The sequence below is a fragment of the Capra hircus genome, chromosome 10, assembly GCF_001704415.2.
Source record: "Capra hircus breed San Clemente chromosome 10, ASM170441v1, whole genome shotgun sequence".
Taxonomy (NCBI): domain Eukaryota; kingdom Metazoa; phylum Chordata; class Mammalia; order Artiodactyla; family Bovidae; genus Capra; species Capra hircus.
This window is the reverse complement of record NC_030817.1, coordinates 89,599,683-89,621,412: the sequence shown is the minus strand read 5'-3', so window position 1 is coordinate 89,621,412 and position 21,730 is coordinate 89,599,683. Positions and strand designations below refer to the sequence as shown.

Genomic DNA, 21,730 nt, shown 5'->3' with positions numbered 1-21,730 from the left:
CTAAATGGAAATTTTAAAAAATATAGTTATAACTAGTGAAAAAATTCTCAAAAGGAAATTATGAAACCATGAACTTCCAGATGTTCAAGCTGGATTTAGAAAAGGCAGAGTAACCAGAGATCAAATTGCCAACATCTCTTGGATCATCGAAAAAGCAAGAGAATACCAGAAAAACATCTATTTCAGCTTTATTTATTACGCCAAAGCCTTTGACTGTGTAGATCACAACAAACTGGAAAATTCTTCGAGAGATGGGAATACCAGAAAGTAAAAGAGGAGAGCGAAAAAGTTGGCTTAAAGCTCAACATTCAGAAAATGAAGATCATGGCATCCGGTCCCATCACTTCATGGGAAATAGATGGGGAAACAGTAGAAACAGTGTCAGACTTTATTTTTTTGGGCTCCAAAATCACTGCAGATGGTGACTGCAGCCATGAAATTAAAAGATGCTTACTCTTGGAAGAAAAGTTATGACCAACCTAGATAGTATATTGAAAAGCAGAGACATTACTTTGCCAGCAAAGATCCGTCTAGTCAAGGCTATGGTTTTTCCTGTGGTCATGTATGAATGTGAGAGTTGGACTGTGAAGAAGGCTGAGTGCCAAAGAATTGATGCTTTTGAACTGTGGTGTTGGAGAAGATTCTTGAGAGTCCCTTGGACTGCAAGGAGATCCAACCAGTGCATTCTGAAGGAGATCAGCCCTGGGATTTCTTTGGAAGGAATGATGCTAAAGCTGAAGCTCCAGTACTTTGGCCACATCATGCGAAGAGTTGACTCATTGGCAAAGACTCTGATGCTGGGAGGGATTGGGGGCAGGAGGAGAAGGGGACGACCGAGGATGAGATGGCTGGATGGCATCATGGACTCGATGGACGTGAGTTTGAGTGAACTCTGGGAGATGGTGATGGACAGGGAGGCCTGGTGTGCTACGATTCATGGGGTTGCAAAGAGTCGGACATGACTGAGCAACTGAACTGAACTGAACTTACCTGCCTCCTGAGAAATCTGTATGCAGGTCAAGAAGCAACAGTTAGAACTGGACATGGAACAACAGACTGGTTCCAAATTGGGAAAGGAGTATGTCAAGGTTGTTTATTGTCACCCTGCTTATTTAACTTATATGCAGAATGCCAGGCTGGATGAAGCCCAAGCTAGAATTAAGATTGCCAGGAGAAATATCAATAACCTCAGATAACACAGATGACACCACCCTTATGGCAGAAAGTGAGGAAGAACTAAAGGGCCTCTTGTTGAAAGTGAAAGAGGAAAATGAAAAAGCTGGCTTAAAACTCAACATTTGTAAAATGAAGATTGTGGCATCTGGTCCCACCACTTCATGGCAAATAGATGGGGAAACAGTGGAAACATTGAGGGACTTTATTTTTGGGGGCTCCAAAATCACTGCAGATGGTGACTGCAGCCATGAAATTCAAAGATGCTTGCTCTTTGAAAGAAAAGATATGACCAAACTAGATAGCATATTGGAAAGCAGAGACATTACTTTGCCAACAAAAGTCCATCTAGTCAAAGCTATAGTTTTTTTTCAGTAGTCATGTATGGATGTGAGTTGGACTATAAAGAAAGCTGAGTGCCAAAGAACTGATATTTTTGAACTGTGGTGTTGGAGAAGACTCTTGCAAGTCCCTTGGACTGCAAGATCAAACCAGTCAATCCTAAAGGAAATCAGCCCTGAATATTCATTGGAAGGACTGATGCTGAAGCTGAAACTCCAATACTTTGGCCACTTGATGTGAAGAACTAACTCACTGGAAAAGACCCTGTGGCTGGGAAAGATTGAAAGCGGGAGGAGAAAGGGACGACAGAGGATGACATGGTTCGATGGCATCACCGACTCGATGAACATGAGTTTGAGCAAGCTCCAGGAGTTGGTGATGGACAGGGAAGCCTGGAGTACTGCAGTCCATGGAGTCACAAAGAGTCGGACACGACTGAGCGACTAAACTGAACTGAACAATATGAAAACTGACTATTGATCTAATAAAAACTAGGACTATATTGGGCAAATTGAGGGGATAGAATTGTGTACATTTGTGGAATGAGGTTTCAGAAAAGAGAGCTGTTTATCATCTTTCATAGTGGGAAGTCAATAGACAATACTAGCACACACAAATAATCAGGAAATAAAGAGTGTAAGAGTGTCATTTAGGGATTTGGAGGTAAATACCTAAAGAAAGAGTGAGAAAGTTGGAAGTAGTTGTCCCTCGGAAATTGGAAATGGGGTCAAGGGTAGAGGAACTGTTCATTTAAAAAATATACCTTATAGAATTGTCTCTTTTTAGATAAGAATAAGTTTGATTAAAAAAAATAAGCCATAAATAGCATACAGACATATTCATACATAAAATATAACATATGAAAGTTGTGTGGCGAATTCATATTCTCTTCCCTACTACTGGGAAAAAACTGTCACAGGTTTGTCATATATCTTCAAGTATAACTCATTTTTAACTCCTTAGTTCTGCTCTTACCTTGACTTGACTAGAACAGACTTTTTATAACTTCTTTAACTGCCTGCATTTTCCCAACTGGGATCCCTACAAAGGATTTTTCTTTAAACATAGTAGAGCATAAAAGGGTGTAGGAAAGTATTCAAAATAAAATCACACAAACTAACCTCTCTTCCCTCTCACCTCCCCTCTCTTTTTTAGAGCACAGAGCTGTTATGGAAGCTGCTTTTGTGTATGGGACCACATACCAATTTGTCTTAACCACGGAAATTGCCCTTCTGCAAAGTATTGGGTATGCATAAGAAACATAAGTAAACTATTTTAAGTTTCACTTATTTCACATTACTTTTTTCAGCCTTTCTGTCATACTCTCACAGCATGGACTAATCTGACAGGAATCGTAAGCAGATGTGAATATATAAATGAAACCTGAAATCCTCTTCATTACTATCATGTGAAAGTGAAAGTTTCTCAATTGTGTCCGACACTTTGCGATCCCACGGACTATACAGTCCATGGACTTCTCCAGGCCAGAATACTGAAGTGGGTAGTCTTTCCCTTCTCCAGGGGATCTTCCCAACCAGGGATTGAACCCAGATCTCCCACATTGCAGGCGGTTTCTTTACCAGCTGAGCCACAAGGGCTGTACTAAAATGAGCTTAAAGATACAAAAGTGATGTTAAACTAAGGTGAACCAAGGCAATATGGATAAGCCACAGATGTGAGCCCTTGAGTGGTCATGTGTATTTTAGAAATATATCTACCCCAGTTATCAGATAGGGGATCAAATAACAGGTTTTATGACTAAGCTCTAGAGATTCTTTGAGGGTTCCATCAGTTACTATACCAGAAAAATCTTAAATATATTTGAGTACAATTTTGAACAGATGTTTTCTAAATGTTTTATTTTCTTGTCTAGTTTCTAACTTACAGTTGTAGGTGGAGACCTTCTTTGGACTCTTGTTGGCTGGACAACCCAGGGATAAAGTTTTTCTTCCATTTAGTATATAGGGACACAAGAGACGTAGGAACACCAGTGCATTTGAAAGACTTTTAAGTTTGGCTTCAAAATATTATTCAGGAAAATTAATCCAAAGCAAGGCAAAAGGGTGATAGTGTGACTCTTTTAAAACCATGCAAGAGTTTTAATGAGTGCTCTTTATCGCTCAGAAAATAGTGACTATTTGTTAAACCGCACACAATTAAATCCCAGATATTTTACAGTTTGGTAAATTTGGTTGTTAGTGCATAGAAAACTGATAAAGTGAAATGATGTGGGGGGGGGGTTGTTGGGAGTGCATAGGCAAAGAATGAAGTACTTGCAAAGAAAATTTATTGCTCTGTACAATATCAACCAACATTCCTTTTTCCTTCTTCTTATTGAACTGCCATTCTGCTAGTTCCCTCGAGTTAAAGAAAACTTTGATGCATGTTTACTATTTGTATAAGAATTAATATTCTTAACAATTTGAGAAACATGCTGATAGTATCATGAAGCTCTATGATATGTAGTCACTGCATCTCAAGATACAATGAGCAGTAGTTTAGACAGCTACTTTGCTACTGCCAGTGTAGACTGCTAAATTCCCATCTTGGGATGGGGGAACCCACCTGTTCTCAGTCCCATGGTGATTCTGGGGTAGCCCCACAGTTTCTCTGAGGATTGTTTGTACTTTCTCTTCTGTTATCATCTTTATCTTTCTAATGAATAATTGCTAATAACAGTGACATGCTTCAAATATGGGGGCTTCCCTTGTAGCTCAGTTGGTAAGGGAGGGTTGGATATTTACTGGCAAGGTATGGATCCTCTCATTTTTCTTACAGATCTGTTCAGCAAGACCAGACTATACAATGATCAATGACTAAACATGGTAATATTCTGGAAAGATTTTTGCTTGTCTCCATTTTTTAAATGAGAATTAAAAACATACAGTTATTCTGTTTTCCCTAAATTTGTCAGTATATGGCACATTGGAGAGGTTTATTCATGGCTAACAAAGTGGTGAGGAATCATACTTGCCCCCAATGTGGTAGGGAAGGACTGTGGATTCAGAATATGTAGTCAGTGGCTCAGATGGTAAAGAATTTGCCTGCGATGCGGGAGACCTTGGTTCGATTCCTGGCTTGGGAAGATCCTCTGGAGGAGAGCATGGCAACCCACTCCAGTATTCTTGCCTGAAGAATCCTCATGAACAAAGGAGCTTGGTGGGCTACAGTCCATGGGTTCACAGAGTTGGACATGGCTGAGCAACTAAGCACATGACATCACTTCTAGGTCAAGTAGTTAACAATGGCTTTGAGTTGTCACCTAATGGAGGAGAAGTGTTAGTTGCTAAGTCATTTCCAAATCTTTGTGACCCCATGGACTGTAGCCTGCCGGCTCCTCTGCCCGTGGTTTTTCCCAGGCAAGAATACTGGAGTAGGTTACCATTCCTTTCTCCAGGAATCTTCCCAACCAGTGATCGAACCTAGGTCTCTTGCATTGCAGGCGGATTCTTTACCATCCGAGCCACCAGGGAAGCCCCACCGCTTAATGGAGAAGAGATGAATGTATTTTTTCTTTTTTCTTAATATAAATTTATTTTTTTATTGGAGGTTAATTACTTTACAGTATTAATTTTCTTCCATCTGTTTTTTTTTTATTTTTTTTTAGTTTATTATTTTTTTAATTTTAAAATCTTTAATTCTTACATGCGTTCCCAAACATGAACCCCCCTCCCACCTCCCTCCCCATAACATCTCTGTGGGTCATCCCCATGCACCAGCCCCAAGCATGCTGTATCCTGCGTCAGACATAGACTGGCGATTCAATTCTTACATGATAGTATACATGTTAGAATGCCATTCTCCCAAATCATCTCACCCTCTCCCTCTCCCTCTGAGTCCAAAAGTCCGTTATACACATCTGTGTCTTTTTTCCTGTCTTGCACACAGGGTCGTCATTGCCATCTTTCTAAATTCCATATATATGTGTTAGTATACTGTATTGGTGTTTTTCTTTCTGGCTTACTCCACTCTGTATAATCGGCTCCAGTTTCATCCATCTCATCAGAACTGATTCAAATGAATTCTTTTTAACGGCTGAGTAATACTCCATTGTGTATATGTACCACAGCTTTCTTATCCATTCATCTGCTGATGGACATCTAGGTTGTTTCCATGTCCTGGCTATTATAAACAGTGCTGCGATGAACATTGGGGTACATGTGTCTCTTTCAATTCTGGTTTCCTCGGTGTGTATGCCCAGCAGTGGGATTGCTGGGTCATAAGGTAGTTCTATTTGCAATTTTTTAAGGAATCTCCACACTGTTCTCCATAGTGGCTGTACTAGTTTGCATTCCCACCAACAGTGTAGGAGGGTTCCCTTTTCTCCACACCCTCTCCAGCATTTATTGCTTGCAGATTTTTGGATCGCAGCCATTCTGACTGGTGTGAAGTGGTACCTCATTGTGGTTTTGATTTGCATTTCTCTAATAATGAGTGATGTTGAGCATCTTTTCATGTGTTTGTTAGCCATCCGTATGTCTTCTTTGGAGAAATGTCTATTTAGTTTTTTGGCCCATTTTTTGATTGGGTTGTTTATTTTTCTGGAATTGAGCTGAATAAGTTGCTTGTATATTTTTGAGATTAGTTGTTTGTCAGTTGCTTCATTTGCTATTATTTTCTCCCATTCAGAAGGCTGTCTTTTCACCTTGCTTATATTTTCCTTTGTTGTACAGAAGCTTTTACTTTTAATTAGATCCCATTTGTTTATTTTTGCTTTTATTTCCAGAATTCTGGGAGGTGGATCATAGAGGATCCTGCTGTGATTTATGTCGGAGAGTGTTTTGCCTATGTTCTCCTCTAGGAGTTTTATAGTTTCTGATCTTACATTTAGATCTTTAATCCATTTTTGAGTTTATTTTTGTGTGCGGTGTTAGAAAGTGATCTAGTTTCATTCTTTTACAAGTGGTTGACCAGTTTTCCCAGCACCACTTGTTAAAGAGATTGTCTTTACTCCATTGTATATTCTTGCCTCCTTTGTCAAAGATAAGGTGTCCATATGTGTGTGGATTTATCTCTGGGCTTTCTATTTTGTTCCATTGATCTATATGTCTGTCTTTGTGCCAGTACCATACTGTTTTGATGACTGTGGCTTTGTAGTAGAGCCTGAAGTCAGGCAAGTTGATTCCTCCAGTTCCATTCTTCTTTCTCAAGATTGCTTTGGCTATTCTAGATTTTTTGTATTTCCATACAAATCTTGAAATTATTTGTTCTAGTTCTGTGAAAAATATGGCTGGTAGCTTGATAGGGATTGCATTGAATTTGTAAATTGCTTTGGGTAGTATACTCATTTTCACTATATTGATTCTTCCGATCCATGAACATGGTATATTTCTCCATCTATTAGTGTCCTCTTTGATTTCTTTCATCAGTGTTTTATAGTTTTCTATATATAGGTCTTTAGTTTCTTTAGGTAGATATATTCCTAAGTATTTTATTCTTTTCGTTGCAATGGTGAATGGTACACCATGACCAAGTGGGCTTTATCCCAGGGATGCAAGGATTCTTCAATATCCGCAAATCAATCAATGTAATTCACCACATTAACAAATTGAAAAATAAAAACCATATGATTATCTCAATAGATGCAGAGAAGGCCTTTGACAAAATTCAGCATCCATTTATGATAAAAACTCTCCAGAAAGCAGGAATAGAAGGAACATACCTCAACATAATAAAAGCTATATATGACAAACCCACAGCAAACATTATCCTCAATGGTGAAAAATTGAAAGCATTTCCCCTAAAATCAGGAACAAGACAAGGGTGTCCACTTTCACCACCAAGTTTTGGCCAAAGCAATCGGAGCAGAAAAAGAAATAAAAGGAATCCAAATTGGAAAAGAAGAAGTAAAACTCTCACTGTTTGCAGATGACATGATCCTCTACATGGGAAACCCTAAAGACTCCACCAGAAAATTACTAGAGCTCATCAATGAATATAGTAAAGTTGCAGGATATAAAATCAACACACAGAAATCTTCCATCTGTTTTTTAAATTTTTTCTTTCCTTTTTCATTCTCTCATTCAACAATTATCTATTGAATGCCGTCTGTATTCTAGGTACTGTTCTTCTTGCAGGGTGATAACTTTGGATAATCTTGTATAGTAATAGTTATGTTGGACCTGAGTATGTTTGAAATGGTTAAGAAGGGTATATGCTCCGTAATGACCTACGTGGGAAAAGAAGAGGATATATGTTTATGTCTAACTGATTCACTTTGCTGTACACCTGAAACTTAACACAACATTGTAAATCAACAAAACTCCAATAACAATTTTTTTTAATGATAAGACAAGAAAAGGGTATATATGATGGGTAGTAAAAGAGGTAGCATGCTGTAGAGACACATGTACTTTCTGCTCAGTTCAGTTCAGTCGCTCAGTCGTGTCCGACTCTTTGCGACCCCATGAATCGCAGCACGCTAGGCCTTCTTGTTCATCACCATCTCCCGGAGTTGACTCAGACTCATGTCCATCGAGTCCGTGATGCCATCCAGCCATCTCATCCTCGTTCATCCCCTTCTCCTACTGCCCCCAATCCCTCCCAGCATCAGAGTCTTTTCCAATGAGTCAACTCTTCGCATGAGGTGGCCAAAGTACTGGAGTTTCAGCTTCAGCATCATTCCCTCCAAAGAAATCCCAGGGTTGATCTCCTTCAGAATGGACTGATTGGATCTCCTTGCAGTACTTTCTGCTACCTCCCCATATTCCCTTCTTAAAGTATCTGTGTATAGGCCAAGAAGGGTGTTACCCCTACTTCATAGTTATCACAGTCTGTTAAGTCAGAGGTGGCCACCTGACCTAGAGTCAACCAGTCCATGGGCTTACCTGAGCAAATGAGATGTCTACTTCCAGGAACTTGGAATTGCACATGGGAGAAACTGGATTATACAGCACTTTTAACTGTCTTGCTTATTGAATGTTTTTCCTATGTAGAAGTAAGGCAGAAAGAGTGGGGAGCTAAAAAGTGTTCATGGCAAAATGAAGGACCCTGAACTCTTGCTGTTCAGATCTGTACATTTGTTCTCTGATCCACTTAATTGAATTTTTCTTGTATTCTGTGAGATACCCTTCTAAACTAGTAAGTTCCCCCTACCCCGACTTTTTTGGTTTCTGTTACCTACAACCAGCTTATCTCTGATTAGATAATTTTCTAACATAATTTTATTATTTCATAAATTATGGTATGTGGTCCAACCTAGCTGGGTCATCTTGCTCTCAACACTTCCCATTCAGTAATATGTGACTGTTTATGGTTTCCCTCAAAAAAGTTATGTGCTTTGACTGGGGCCTTGACTGTATTGCTCCTGTTGTCTGAAATACTCCTTGGTCTTATCTTCTTGGAGAAGTCATTCTTTTACTGTTTTAATCTCTGTGATGATCTTCCTTTCCCCTTCCTTCCTCCTCTTCCCTGACTTTAGCAGAATGAAATGTTTCTTTGTTTCTCATAGCACCCTGTATATTATAGTCCTTATGAACCACGTTTTTGTTTTTTGGGTTTTTTCTTTTTTTTTTTTTACTAAATATATGTCCTTTAGCCCATGTCCCTCAAGGATGTGAAATATCTTATTCATCTTAGTCTTTTATATTTAGCACAGGGCCTAACATAGTCAGCATTAACTAATCTTTGAGTGATCGTTTCTTTAATCATTGAATCTATTAGATATTGCTTTGTAATGAAAAGTAGTGAATCTTGGTGCTCAGTTGCAGCATGTGTCAATAATTAAAATAACATTGTAAAAATAGAAATTTGTAGTATTTTGCCAGACTGTACTAATGCCATATGAAGATTTATAAAATATTATTTTAATTTTGGCAAAGCTTACTTACTATAAGTTTATCTTTGAATTTTCATTTTGAAGGGAATGCCAAAACTCAAATTATAAGCCACATTTGCTGGGTTTTCTAATATTTCAGATACAAACTCACTAACTCTCACAAAGTGTCACATGGTGTCTATCTTAAGGCATGTTTTGGCTGAAGTTTATTCAAAACAGATTTGGGTTTAAATTAAACCTAGAAGATTTGTGTTACAAAGCTTTATTTAGCATAGCTGTAGAAAAGCAACTATATTTTAAGGAAATCTCATTGTCCTCAAGGTGACAGTCTATTATTTAAAAATAATTGTGTAGACCTGTCTCTAACCTAATTTAAAAGTTACCATATGAAACAGTTCAGGAAAAAAAATTGCTTATACATCTCAAAAATTCCTTTTATTCTCTTTTTTTGCTTTGGTCCACTTAATTTTGTTATACTGTTTTAGGCTTTTACCAAAACCGTAATTCAAAAGCACGAGGCTTAGGGCAAAGAGATTTATTATGTCTTTCTGCATAGTAGAAGAATCACACATTGAACTTCAAGTTGGTCTGTCCCTCATTTTTAATTTACAGCCCTGAGGATATAGAATATCCACATCTCTACTTTTTTTACTGTAAACCAGTCTTGGACTTGACCCAGCCATGTAGGAGAATACTAATGAAAGAGTCACTGACTACGCTGAACATTCATCGATTTATTAAGACAATGGAAGCACCTCTGCTGGTATGTGTCTTATTTAAATATGTTAGATAATTTGTATGTAAAATTTATTGTTTTGATTCATAGATATGTATTTAACTTAGATGAGCTATATCTTTTCCCCTTGAACATATTTATTTCATTTAGGCAGATTTAGGAGTAGTACCTTATTACAGGTAGATTAGAGGATAAACTGTGTACTCATAAAATGATATTTTAATGCCTTGAAGTGTTGTTTTGAACAACCCAATATAGCATTGTGTAATTATAATGGTAGTTATAATGAACTGTGGAACTATTCTGTGGTAGTTATAATGAACTGTGACCATTCTAAGATCACAAAGATTACATCATAGGCTAAGAAAAGACCTCTTTTGTGAATGTTTTGATTCCTGTTTTAAAAGTTTATAAATATTTGCATTATAGAATTTTTGGTGTCTCACTTTCCTTAGTGTCAGACTGGAAGAATCTTAGACTCAGTAGGTGATCAACTGACTTCTCTCTGGATGTTTAAAGGGTTGTCCTGAGCATATGTAAAACCTTCAATAGGCTTTCTCACTCATCATATCCTTTTTACATAAAAATTGTGCATATGTGCTATAAATAATTCAAACAGTGTGGCAAAGTATAAAGAATGAAAATTTTTTAATCCACCAATTCCCATCATTCAGAAATGAACTGTTAGGTTCAACCAGTCATCTCTGCATTCATATAGATACATATAGATAGAGGGATGAATGGATCCATGGACATATATTGCATGAGCTACTTTATAGTAAAAAGCATTATATTTAATCTTATTTGAATTTACTAGAAGAAAAAGAAACTGATAAGAAACTAGAGGAATTATGGAACTTTTGAGAAATTGTTTCATCATTAGAGGGCTGTTTAGGAAATACTGTCCTAAGTGTTGAAATGATTATTGAAAACACTGAGAAGTGAAAATTATTATTTTAAGAAAACTGCATATTTTCATTTTGGATAATATTGATTTGCTCCTTGGTGTAAAAGATGAGAATATTTCCATCTCAGTTCCTCTTTGCCCTCCAGATTTTTGTTTTGTGTTATTTTACATTGTAAAAGTTATAGTATTTATATTGTGTTCTATAATCATAATTCCCATTTAAAAGAAAAAAGCCCTGCTTTCATATTTAAATAGATTCAGAGCTCATCAGTCCCAGTTCTACTGGCTTCATTCTTGAGTTCTTTATTTTGGTCAGTTTTTATTTGGTTGGATTTTGACTTCAAGCAACTAAGAAAAAACAAAACAGTGTATGAGTCTTTTTCCTTTCTGTTCACATGGGAGAGGGAAATATTTATCTTATGTCCTTTGGGAGAAGATCCTCTGATTTTGGTTTGATCTTCCACTTCCCCCAAAGCCCTCATGAATTCATTGTACAGTTCTTCATTATTTCTCTCCATCCTCATTTCCTTTTCTGCCAATGTTGAGATATTAAGAATTCTCAGGATTTTGTCTACTCGCCAGTCAACATTATCTATAAACATTAATAAAAATGGAAGCTGGGATTCAGGCTTTTTGATAAACTTTGAATGCATGATCACTGCAGTTACATGCATTGTTTCACTTCTAAACATATGAAAATAGATGCAGGTTGGAGAATCTCTGTGTTTGTGTGTTAAGCAGATAGGGTTCCTGGACATTTAATTGTTGTAGATACATAGCACAGCTGCATCTTATTATCATGATAGGCTCATTCTCAAAACCCGGCAACTTTGCTGTGAAATTAAACCTGAGGAGAAGACACGTGAAAAGAAATTGAGGCCCCTAGCCCACAGCTCCGGAGAAGGTGATGGCATCCCACTCCAGTGCTCTTGCCTGGAAGACGCCATGGATGGAGGAGCCTGGTAGGCTAGGGTCCATGGGGTCTCTAAGAGTCAGACACGACTGATCGACTTCATTTTCACTTTTCACTTTTCATGCATTGGAAAAGGAAATGGCAACCCACTCCAGTGTTCTTGCCTGGAGAATCCCAGGGACGGGAAAGCCTGGTGGGCTGCCATCTATGGGGTTGCACAGAGTCAGACATGACTGACGTGACCTAGGAGCAGCAGCAGCAGCAGCAGCAGCAGCAGCAGCAGCCGCAGCCCACAGCTCTGACTGAGCTCATACTAGTCATCAATAGCTTGCTAACTAGTAAATGAGCCATTTTTAAAGTGGAACCTTCACCCTCCAGTCAAAATGCCCCACAAATGTGACGTGGGCCAGAGATGAGTTTGTAGACATATGGACAACAGAAATGATTCTTTTATTTTAAGCCATTAGGTTTTGGGGTGCTTTGCTACATACACAATGATAGGGGCTCAGAACACACCCTCAGTCTGTTTCTATGGCATTAACTACTCTTGATTTTTAAATCTGAATTTTCAGGTCAGATTTTTCTTTGAAGTTCCTGTCCTGTATATTTTGGTGAAGGCAATGGCACCCCACTCTAGTACTCTTGCCTGGAAAATCCCATGGACAGAGGAGCCTGGTGGGCTGCAGTCCATGGGGTCACTAAGAGTCGGACACGACTGAGCGACTTCACTTTGACTTTTCACTTTCATGCGTTGGAGAAGGAAATAGCAACCCACTCCAGTATTCTTGCCTAGAGAATCCCAGGGATGGGGGAGCCCAGTGGGCTGCCATCTCTGGGGTCGCACAGAGTGGGACACGACTGAAGCGACTTAGCAGCAGTCCCATATATTTAACTACTAATTAGATGTCTTTCTCCTAAACTCTACGTGTCTGACATTGTCTTTTACCATCTGTTCTTGCTCCATTATCTTGGTTGATTTACTGTCCAGTCACTCTTGGCAGAAGCCTAGAACATCATTCTCAATTCCTGCATTTCTCTGCATCTGATTTTAGATCTGAAATATCTTCTCGAATTCTTCATTCTAACAGCCAGTGCTTTAATCCAGGTTCAAACAATCCAGGTTTGAATGTTGAGTCTCTTGAACTAGTCCCTCAATTTTATTATCTTCCTCTGTCTTGTGTACTACTTTAGTAATAGGAATTGATCTGGTCTATATTCCTATATTTCCCTCTCTTTAAGTTCATACTCCCTGTTGCTTGCATAGTAATATATTTTAAACACACATATATGATCTTGTTCTGGTAATTTTTGCAGTTCCTAAATGGCTTCAATTATTTACAGAATGAAGGCCTACTTTCTTAGGATATACATGGTTTTTAATGATCTGGTCCTTTGCATGGAGAAGGCAATGGCACCTCACTCCAGTACTCCTGCCTGGGAAATCCCATGGGCGGAGGAGCCTGGTAGGCTGTAGTCCATGGGGTTGCTAAGAGTCAGACACAACTGAGCGACTTCACTTTCTTTTTTTTTTTTTTTTTTAGTTCTGCAGACTTTTATTTATTTATTTATTTTTTTAAGATACAATTAATGTTCATTTGCTGTTGTATCTTTTTTTTTTTTAATTTTAAAATCTTTAATTCTTACATGCATTCCCAAACATGAACCCCCCTCCCACCTCCCTCCCCACAACATCTCTCTGGGTCATCCCCATGCACCAGCCCCAAGCAAGCTGCACCCTACGTCAGACATGGACTGGCGATTCAATTCTTACATGACAGTATACATGTTAGAATTCCCATTCTCCCAAATCATCCCACCCTCTCCCTCTCCCTCTGAGTCCAAAAGTCCGTTATACACATCTGTGTCTTTTTTCCTGTCTTGCATACAGGGTCGTCATTGCCATCTTCCTAAATTCCATATATATGTGTTAGTATACTGTATTGGTGTTTTTCTTTCTGGCTTACTTCACTCTGTATAATTGGCCCCAGTTTCATCCATCTCATCAGAACTGATTCAAATGAATTCTTTTTAACAGCTGAGTAATACTCCATTGTGTATATGTACCACAGCTTTCTTATCCATTCATCTGCTGATGGACATCTAGGTTGTTTCCATGTCCTGGCTATTATAAACAGTGCTGCGATGAACATTGGGGTACATGTGTCTCTTTCAATTCTGGTTTCCTCAGTGTGTATGCCCAGCAGTGGGATTGCTGGGTCATAAGGTAGTTCTATTTGCAATTTTTTAAGGAATCTCCACACTGTTCTCCATAGTGGCTGTACTAGTTTGCATTCCCACCAACAAAGCCACAGTCATCAAGACAGTATGGTACTGGCACAAAGACAGACATATAGATCAATGGAACAAAATAGAAAGCCCAGAGATAAATCCGCACACATATGGACACCTTATCTTTGACAAAGGAGGCAAGAATATACAATGGAGTAAAGACAATCTCTTTAACAAGTCGTGCTGGGAAAACTGGTCAACCACTTGTAAAAGAATGAAACTAGATCACTTTCTAACACCGTACACAAAAATAAACTCAAAATGGATTAAAGATCTAAATGTAAGACCAGAAACTATAAAACTCCTAGAGGAGAACATAGGCAAAACACTCTCCGACATAAATCACAGCAGGATCCTCTATGATCCACCTCCCAGAATTCTGGAAATAAAAGCAAAAATAAACAAATGGGATCTAATTAAAATTAAAAGCTTCTGTACAACAAAGGAAAATATAAGCAAGGTGAAAAGACAGCCTTCTGAATGGGAGGAAATAATAGCAAATGAAGCAACTGACAAACAACTAATCTCAAAAATATACAAGCAACTTATTCAGCTCAATTCCAGAAAAATAAATGACCCAATCAAAAAATGGGCCAAAGAACTAAATAGACATTTCTCCAAAGAAGACATACGGATGGCTAACAAACACATGAAAAGATGCTCAACATCACTCATTATTAGAGAAATGCAAATCAAAACCACAATGAGGTACCACTTTACACCAGTCAGAATGGCTGCGATCCAAAAATCTGCAAGCAATAAATGCTGGAGAGGGTGTGGAGAAAAGGGAACCCTCACTTTTCACTTTCATGCATTGGAGAAGGAAATGGCAACCCACTCCAGTGTTCTTGCCTGGAGAATCCCAGGGATGGGGGAGCCTGGTGGGCTACCGTCTATGGGGTCGCACAGAGTCGGGCACGACTGAAGTGACTTAGCAGCAGGTCCTTTGCAAATTCTCCAGCCTTACTTATCTATTCCTGTTTTCACTTTTTAATATTGAATTGCTTATGGTTCTCCAAATACTCAAAGAAGAAACCAGGCTTTTCAGTTCCTTCAGGCTGTTATACCCATTCAGGTCTAGACAATTCAGTTCTGTGTGGTTGTGAGACTGAGGTTTCTACCTTCTCGCTAACTTATGGCTGGTGTTGCTCTTAGCTCCTATGGTCTGTTCTCAGATTCTGGCCATGTGGCCCTCTCAAAAAAGAATTGGAAGTTTCTCCTTCAAAGCCAGCAGATAATCTTGCTCCATTGTGCTGTGACCATCTTACATGGTATAATCTAAAATGAGTACACCAGAAATTTGGGGAGTCCTCTTAGAATTATGTCTACCATAGCTAAATACAGATTTCTCTCTGGAAACTTTAAGGATTAGAAAAATGATTTTCTATTATTAGAAAATTTGCAAGAAAGCATCTTTGTGCATATCTGCTTTTATCCCCGTGCTGGTTTTACTCAGTGGGCTCTTTCAATCTGGCAGCTCGTGCTCCTTTAGTTGTGGGAAATTTCTCTGTTTATTTCAGTGATGATTTCTTCCCTTCTGTTTTCTCCCTTCTCTCTTTCTGGGACTCCTGTTTGAATGTTGAGTCTCTTGAACTAGTCCCTCAATTTTATTATCTTTTCTATTTTCCAGCTGTCTTTTGCCGTACTTTCTGGCAGATTTATTCAACTTTAGTTTTCATTTTTTGTGGATTCAGTATCTTCTCATCTTTTCGAGCTTATCCGTGGTGGTTTTCTGAACCTTTCTTCTTCCTGAATAATCTGTTTCCTCCATGTTACTTTTTTTTCTGTTTGTTCTGGTCTTTCATGTTAGAGGCTTTCCTCAGATGCTTATTGCTCCTTGTTCATGATTTAGAATATGAAACTAAAGAAGTTGGCTGGAAATTCTGAGACTGTGGATCAGCCTTGTTAACTTTGAGCTCCATAGGGTGGTTGGACCTGGGCAGCTTTTTGGTGAGCCACAGTGTCAGTAGCTTTAGGCTTTAACTTGTGGTCATTCAGGATCCCCAGAGAAGGATCTTCCAGTTTTCTGCTGGAATACAGAAGTCTAGCTGCTAGCTACCAGAAACTGAGCGGGGAGGGGATAGAATGAGTCTCAGCATCTGGTTGCTCTGTCCCTCTGCTTTGAGCATGGTATTCACACTCAGCTGTTCCTGCAGTCCCCCCAGATTTCTTCTGGTATGATGCAGGGGTAGTCGCCTAAGCTCATGGAGTTAGGGAAGACGATCTAGAGATCTAACTGCTTCTCCAAAGGTTTTGTCTGTTCTTTCTTACTCTAGAGCCTTCCTGCCATCATTCCCCTTCTACTCCTTCTTTCCCTCTTCCAGAGGCTCCAGGAACTGACAGTTCCTGAGCAGTTTCAGGATTCTGCAGTTAAAGTGAAATTGTTTCTTATCCTTTCCTCTCATGGCTTAGGATTTTGTTGTTCTCTAGCTTCTAAGACGTTGCTGCCTTTACTCTTTTCCCTTCATGTATGTATGTTCATCTGTTTTGAAAAATCCTACTGCTGAAGTTGTCCTGGGATTTCTGAAAGGAGTGAAGTAAGATGTGTGTTCAAGCTGCTGTCAGCTCAGATGTTCCTCATTGTTCTGTAATATGTCATTATATATGTTAAATTCTTATATGGAAGGATTCGTTATGTGTTTTGTTTTCATTTCAAATCTCTGTTTATTCAGCAACACCACAGTTTTATTTATTGCTTTTTTTTGGTTTCTCTATGATATCCTTATTCTTTATGGTTGTAAATATCTGTATAACTACTTGTAAAATTTGTTAGTTTCATGTTAGTTTAAATTATATAGGTACATGGGAGCATGAAACTTAGAAAACCATGGGACCATTTTTGTTAATTGTGGATTTATTTCACAGACTTGTTTTTTCACTTATTATTAGCAGGGTTTAAATCCAAATGTTGGAACATTATTATCACATAGTGAAGACGTTTTGTTCTTTTTCTAAATGAAGACTGAAGTTGCTGGAGATCCTAGACAAGTTTCAACTGTTCATCTACAACTAGGATTACCACTGGTTTTTATTGTTGGTCAACAAGCTACTTATGAAGCTGATAGAACAACTGCAGAATGGGTTGCTTGGCGTCTTCTGGGAAAAGCTGGAGTTCTACTTTTGTTAAGGTATTTTAAACATGGAATAGTAACTATTCTCTATTTAGCAAGACACTAGTATTTTTCTTGGTAATGTGTTCACTGGTAAATAAATTCAAGTCTCTAATAGATTCTAATATAGTTAAGAGCCAGTTGCTGAGTTTAAGTCTTTAATTATCAGCTTGATTAATATTTAGACCTTTAAACTTTACTAAATGAAGGTGTAGATTAAGATAGAGTATAGAAAACCTGGTCTGTATTTACATGAAAAATTTCTCAGACTCACTAAATTGTAATCTTTTTTCATAAACATTTTTAGTATAAAATTTTCAGTTCAATTTTAGATTGACCTCCTGGATGGCAACATATAACATTTATTTCCATTTTGATAAAGGGACTCTTCAGAAGTGGACATTCCTCAGGATACTAATGTTATCGTCAGAAGAGCAGAAGAGGTTGGTCATTTCCTATGTTGGTCTACAACGTGTGCTTATTTAAAAGAGGTTAATACACATGGTCCTAAAGTAACATATGCTTATTACAGGAAAATTCTATGAATTGCCACTATTCAGAGATAACTGTTGTTAATATTTTCAACTGTTGTGTGTTATTTTCATTTGTTAATCTTTTTCCATGTGTTTGTATATTTATATAAATATATGTATATCTGCTGCTGCTGCTGCTGCTGCTGCTAAGTCACTTCAGTCGTGTCCAACTCTGTGCGACTCCAGAGACGGCAGCCCACCAGGCTCCCCCGTCCCTGGGATTCTCCAGGCAAGAACACTGGAGTGGGTTGCCATTTCCTTCTCCAGTGCATGAAAGTAAAAAGTGAAAGTGAAGTCACTCAGTTGTGTCTGACTCTTAGTGACCCCATGGACTGCAGCCCACCAGGCTCCTCCATCCATGGGATTTTCCAGGCAAGAGGACTGGAGTGGGGCACCATTGCCTTCTCCGATATGCATATCTACATATGCATATTTTTAAAGAAATTTAGGTTTATGCTATATGCATTCTACCTTTCACATACAGTTATATTTCATTACTTGGTATTGTGCTGTGATGCCTGCCTTTAAACACTGTTTTGGGCATCACTGATTTATTTCCCTTTGCTAAATTTCTAGAAGTAAATTTTGTTAAATGAGATTTTTCTTTTTCAGAGCTCGGGCCTTTAACCACTTTAATTAATCTTTTTTGTGATTTAAAAATTTTATAGATTATACTTCATTTAAACTTATTATAAACTACTGGCTGTATTCCTTATGCTGTACAATATATCCTTGTGACTTATTTATTTTATTCATGGTAGTTTGTACCTCTTAATCTCCTCCCCCATTCCCTCTTTCTGCTGGTAACCATTAGTTTGTACTCTATATCTGTGAGTCTGTTTCTGCTTTGTTATATTCATTAATTTGTTTTATGTTTTAAATTCCACATATAAGTGATAATGTACAGCATTTGTCTTTTTCTGCCTGACTTATTTCATCGAGCACAATATCCTCCAGGTCCATCTGTGTTATTGGAAATGACAAAATTTCACTCTTTTTTTATGGCAGAGTGATGTTTCATCGCATGTGTATGCCACATCTTTACCCACTTTTCTGTTCATAGACGCTTGGGTTGCTTCCATATCTTGGCTATTGTAAATAATGCTACTGTGAAGACTGGAGTGCATATATCTTTTCAGATTAGTGTTTTTGTTTTCTTTGGATTCTACTGTTTTACTTTTCATGTGTGAAGTTAATTGACTTTCATATTTTTTTTTTCCTGAATGTGATTTTTCTTTCTTTTCTTCCATGGGAAGGCATTTTATTTTAAACATAGCAGTGTGTACATGTCAATGGGAATTTTAAAGATTTTTAAAATACACAGTCAAATTTCCTTCCAGAAATATTATTTTACCAGAAGGATTTAGAATTCCTTGTTCTTCATACATCTTTGCCAGTACTGAGTAGTAATGTTTAAAAAAAATTATTTCTATACACAAAAAAGTTTCCATATTAATTTGCATGTCTTTGATAACTTTGACTAGTGAGATCACCTGTATTTCCTTTGTAAATTTCTTAAATTTTTGAATTTCTTAAATTCTTAAAAATTTCCTTAAATTTTTCTTAATTAAGAACTCTTCAGAATATCTTCTAAATATTTTAAACATATGCTAAAAAATTGTTGATATGTTTACAAATGGTCAGATAGTTTAAACTTAAATTCTCTTCCATAAGTCTATAGTATGAGTACTGGATTCAGATATCAAGGTTGCTGGGAGAAATATCCGTAACCTCAGATATGCAGATGATACCACTCTTATGCTAGAAAGTGAAGAGGAACTAAAAAAGAGCCTCTTGATGAAAGTGAAAGAGGAGAGTAAAAAAGCTGGCTTAAAACTCAACATTCAAAAAACTAAGATCATGGCCTCTGGTCCCATCACTCCATGGCAAATAGATGGGGAAACAATGGAAACAGTGAGAGACTTTATTGGGGGGCTCCAAAATCACTGCAGATGGTGACCGCAGCCATGAAATTAAAAGACGCTTGCCCCTTGAAAGAAAAGCCATGACCAACCTAGACAGCATATTAGAAAGCAGAGACATTACTTTGCTGACAGGGGTCCATCTGGTCAAAGCTATGGTTTTTCCAATAGTCATGTATGGATGTGAGAGTTGGACTGTGAAGAAGGCTGAGCACCGAAGAATTGATGCTTTTGAACTGTAGTGTCGGAGAAGACTCTTGAGTCCCTTGAACTGAAAGGAGATCAAAACAGTCAATCCTAAAGGAAATCAGTCCTGAATATTCATTGAAAGGACTGATGCTGAGCTGAAACTCCAATATTTTGACCACCTGGTGCAAAGAACTAACTCATTGGAAAAGACCCTGATGCTGGGAAAGATTGAAGGCAGGAGGAGAAGGGGACAACAGAAGATGAGATGGTTGGATGGCATCACCGACTCGATGGACATGAGTTTGAATAAACTCTGGGAGCTGGTGATGGACAAGGAAGCCTGGTATGCTGCAGTCCATGGGGTCGCAAAGAGTCGGACACAGCTGAACAACTGAACTGAACTGACTGATGAGTACTGAGTTAAAGAGTCAGAAGACTTGACTCCGTTCCTGCTTGTTCTGGGCCCAGATAACTGAATTAACTTCTTCCAGCTCAGTTTTCTCATTTGTGAAATAGTTATAAAACCTCTCCTTCTAACTTATATTTTATAAGATCAAATAGTAAAATACTTTGAGAACTGTAATACTGTTCAGATATGTGTACTGTGAGGTCATTATGCTTTGCTTTTAGACCAGGTAATCAAAAGAATACTTACTGAAGCTTTTTTTTTTTTTTTTTTACTATTAGATAAAGATTCCAAAATAGGACTGACTTTGTTATTGGGGAAAAGGTTTTATAGAAGAATTAAAGTTCATGCTGTTTTCCCAGTACATATGAAAGTTATGTTTATACTATGCCATTGTCTGTTAAGTGTGCAGTAGCGTTATGTCTAAAAAAGTTAATGTATGTACCTTTAGTTAAAAAATAGTTACTGCTAAAAAATGCTAACCGTCATCTGAGCTTCTACTGAGTTGTAATCTTTTTGCTCATGGAGGGCCCTGCCTTGATGTTGATGGCTGCTGAGTGATCAAGACAGTAGTTGCTGAAGGTTGAGGTAGCTGTGGCAATTTCTTAAAATAAGACAAAAATGAAGTTTGCCACATTGATTGACTGTTCCTTTCACAAATGATTTCTCTGTAGTATGCAATGCTACTTGGTAGAATTTTACCCACAGTAGAACTTCTTTCAAAATTGGAATCAATCCCCTCAGACTCTGCTGCTGCTCTATCAACTAAGTTTTTGTAAGATTCTCAATCTTTTGTTCTCATAGCAACAATCTTTAGAGCTGCTTCACAGAAGTAGATTCCATCTCCAGAAACCACTTTCTTTGCTCATCCATAAGAAACAACTCCTCATCTGTGCAAGTTTGATTGTGAGATTGCAGCAGGGTTAATTACTAAAATAATCTAGTGGCCTAAAATTTCATGTTTTAAAAAAGTTTTGGTTGAGCCTTAGTGTAAGAAATTTTAATGGAATAATTTCAATGGAATATAATTTGGTATTCTTAAAATACCTGGCACCAGGTATTATCTTTATGTTTATGGCTAAACAGTCAATTGAACTTTGTAGTGGAATTATTTATTTATTTTTATTAAATTACTTTTTTCCCCCTTCTTTTTGGCCATGCCACACAACTTGTGGGATCTAAATTCCCCAGCCACGGATTGAACCCAGGCCAGGGCAGTGAAAGCCCCAATCCTAACTGCTAGGCCACCAGGGGCCTCTCTAGTGGAATTATTTAGGATTAAGTATTATTTTGAGTGGTGGTGGTGATTTGGTCACTAAGTCATGTAAAATATCAAAAGAATTTTGGTGCTATTTGCAATAAAATTGCATATATTTGTATCTTGTATTGAGGTGGGACTTACTGTTAAAATACTTCAGATTTCAGCAGAATGT

The 21,730-nt window shown here is 37.9% G+C and overlaps 1 protein-coding gene across 2 annotated transcripts in view; it reads left to right on the top strand.

Annotated features, from left to right (window-relative positions):
* Positions 1-21,730, top strand: part of TXNDC16 (thioredoxin domain containing 16) — a 99,940-nt gene that overhangs the window by 36,756 nt on the left and 41,454 nt on the right. For both annotated transcript variants that reach the window (XM_005685096.3, XM_013966740.2), the window contains exons 8-11: positions 2,671-2,761; positions 9,905-10,055; positions 17,099-17,265; positions 17,630-17,690. In XM_005685096.3, the coding sequence (XP_005685153.2) occupies positions 2,671-2,761; positions 9,905-10,055; positions 17,099-17,265; positions 17,630-17,690 (470 nt within the window). The remainder of the gene's footprint in view (positions 1-2,670; positions 2,762-9,904; positions 10,056-17,098; positions 17,266-17,629; positions 17,691-21,730) is intronic.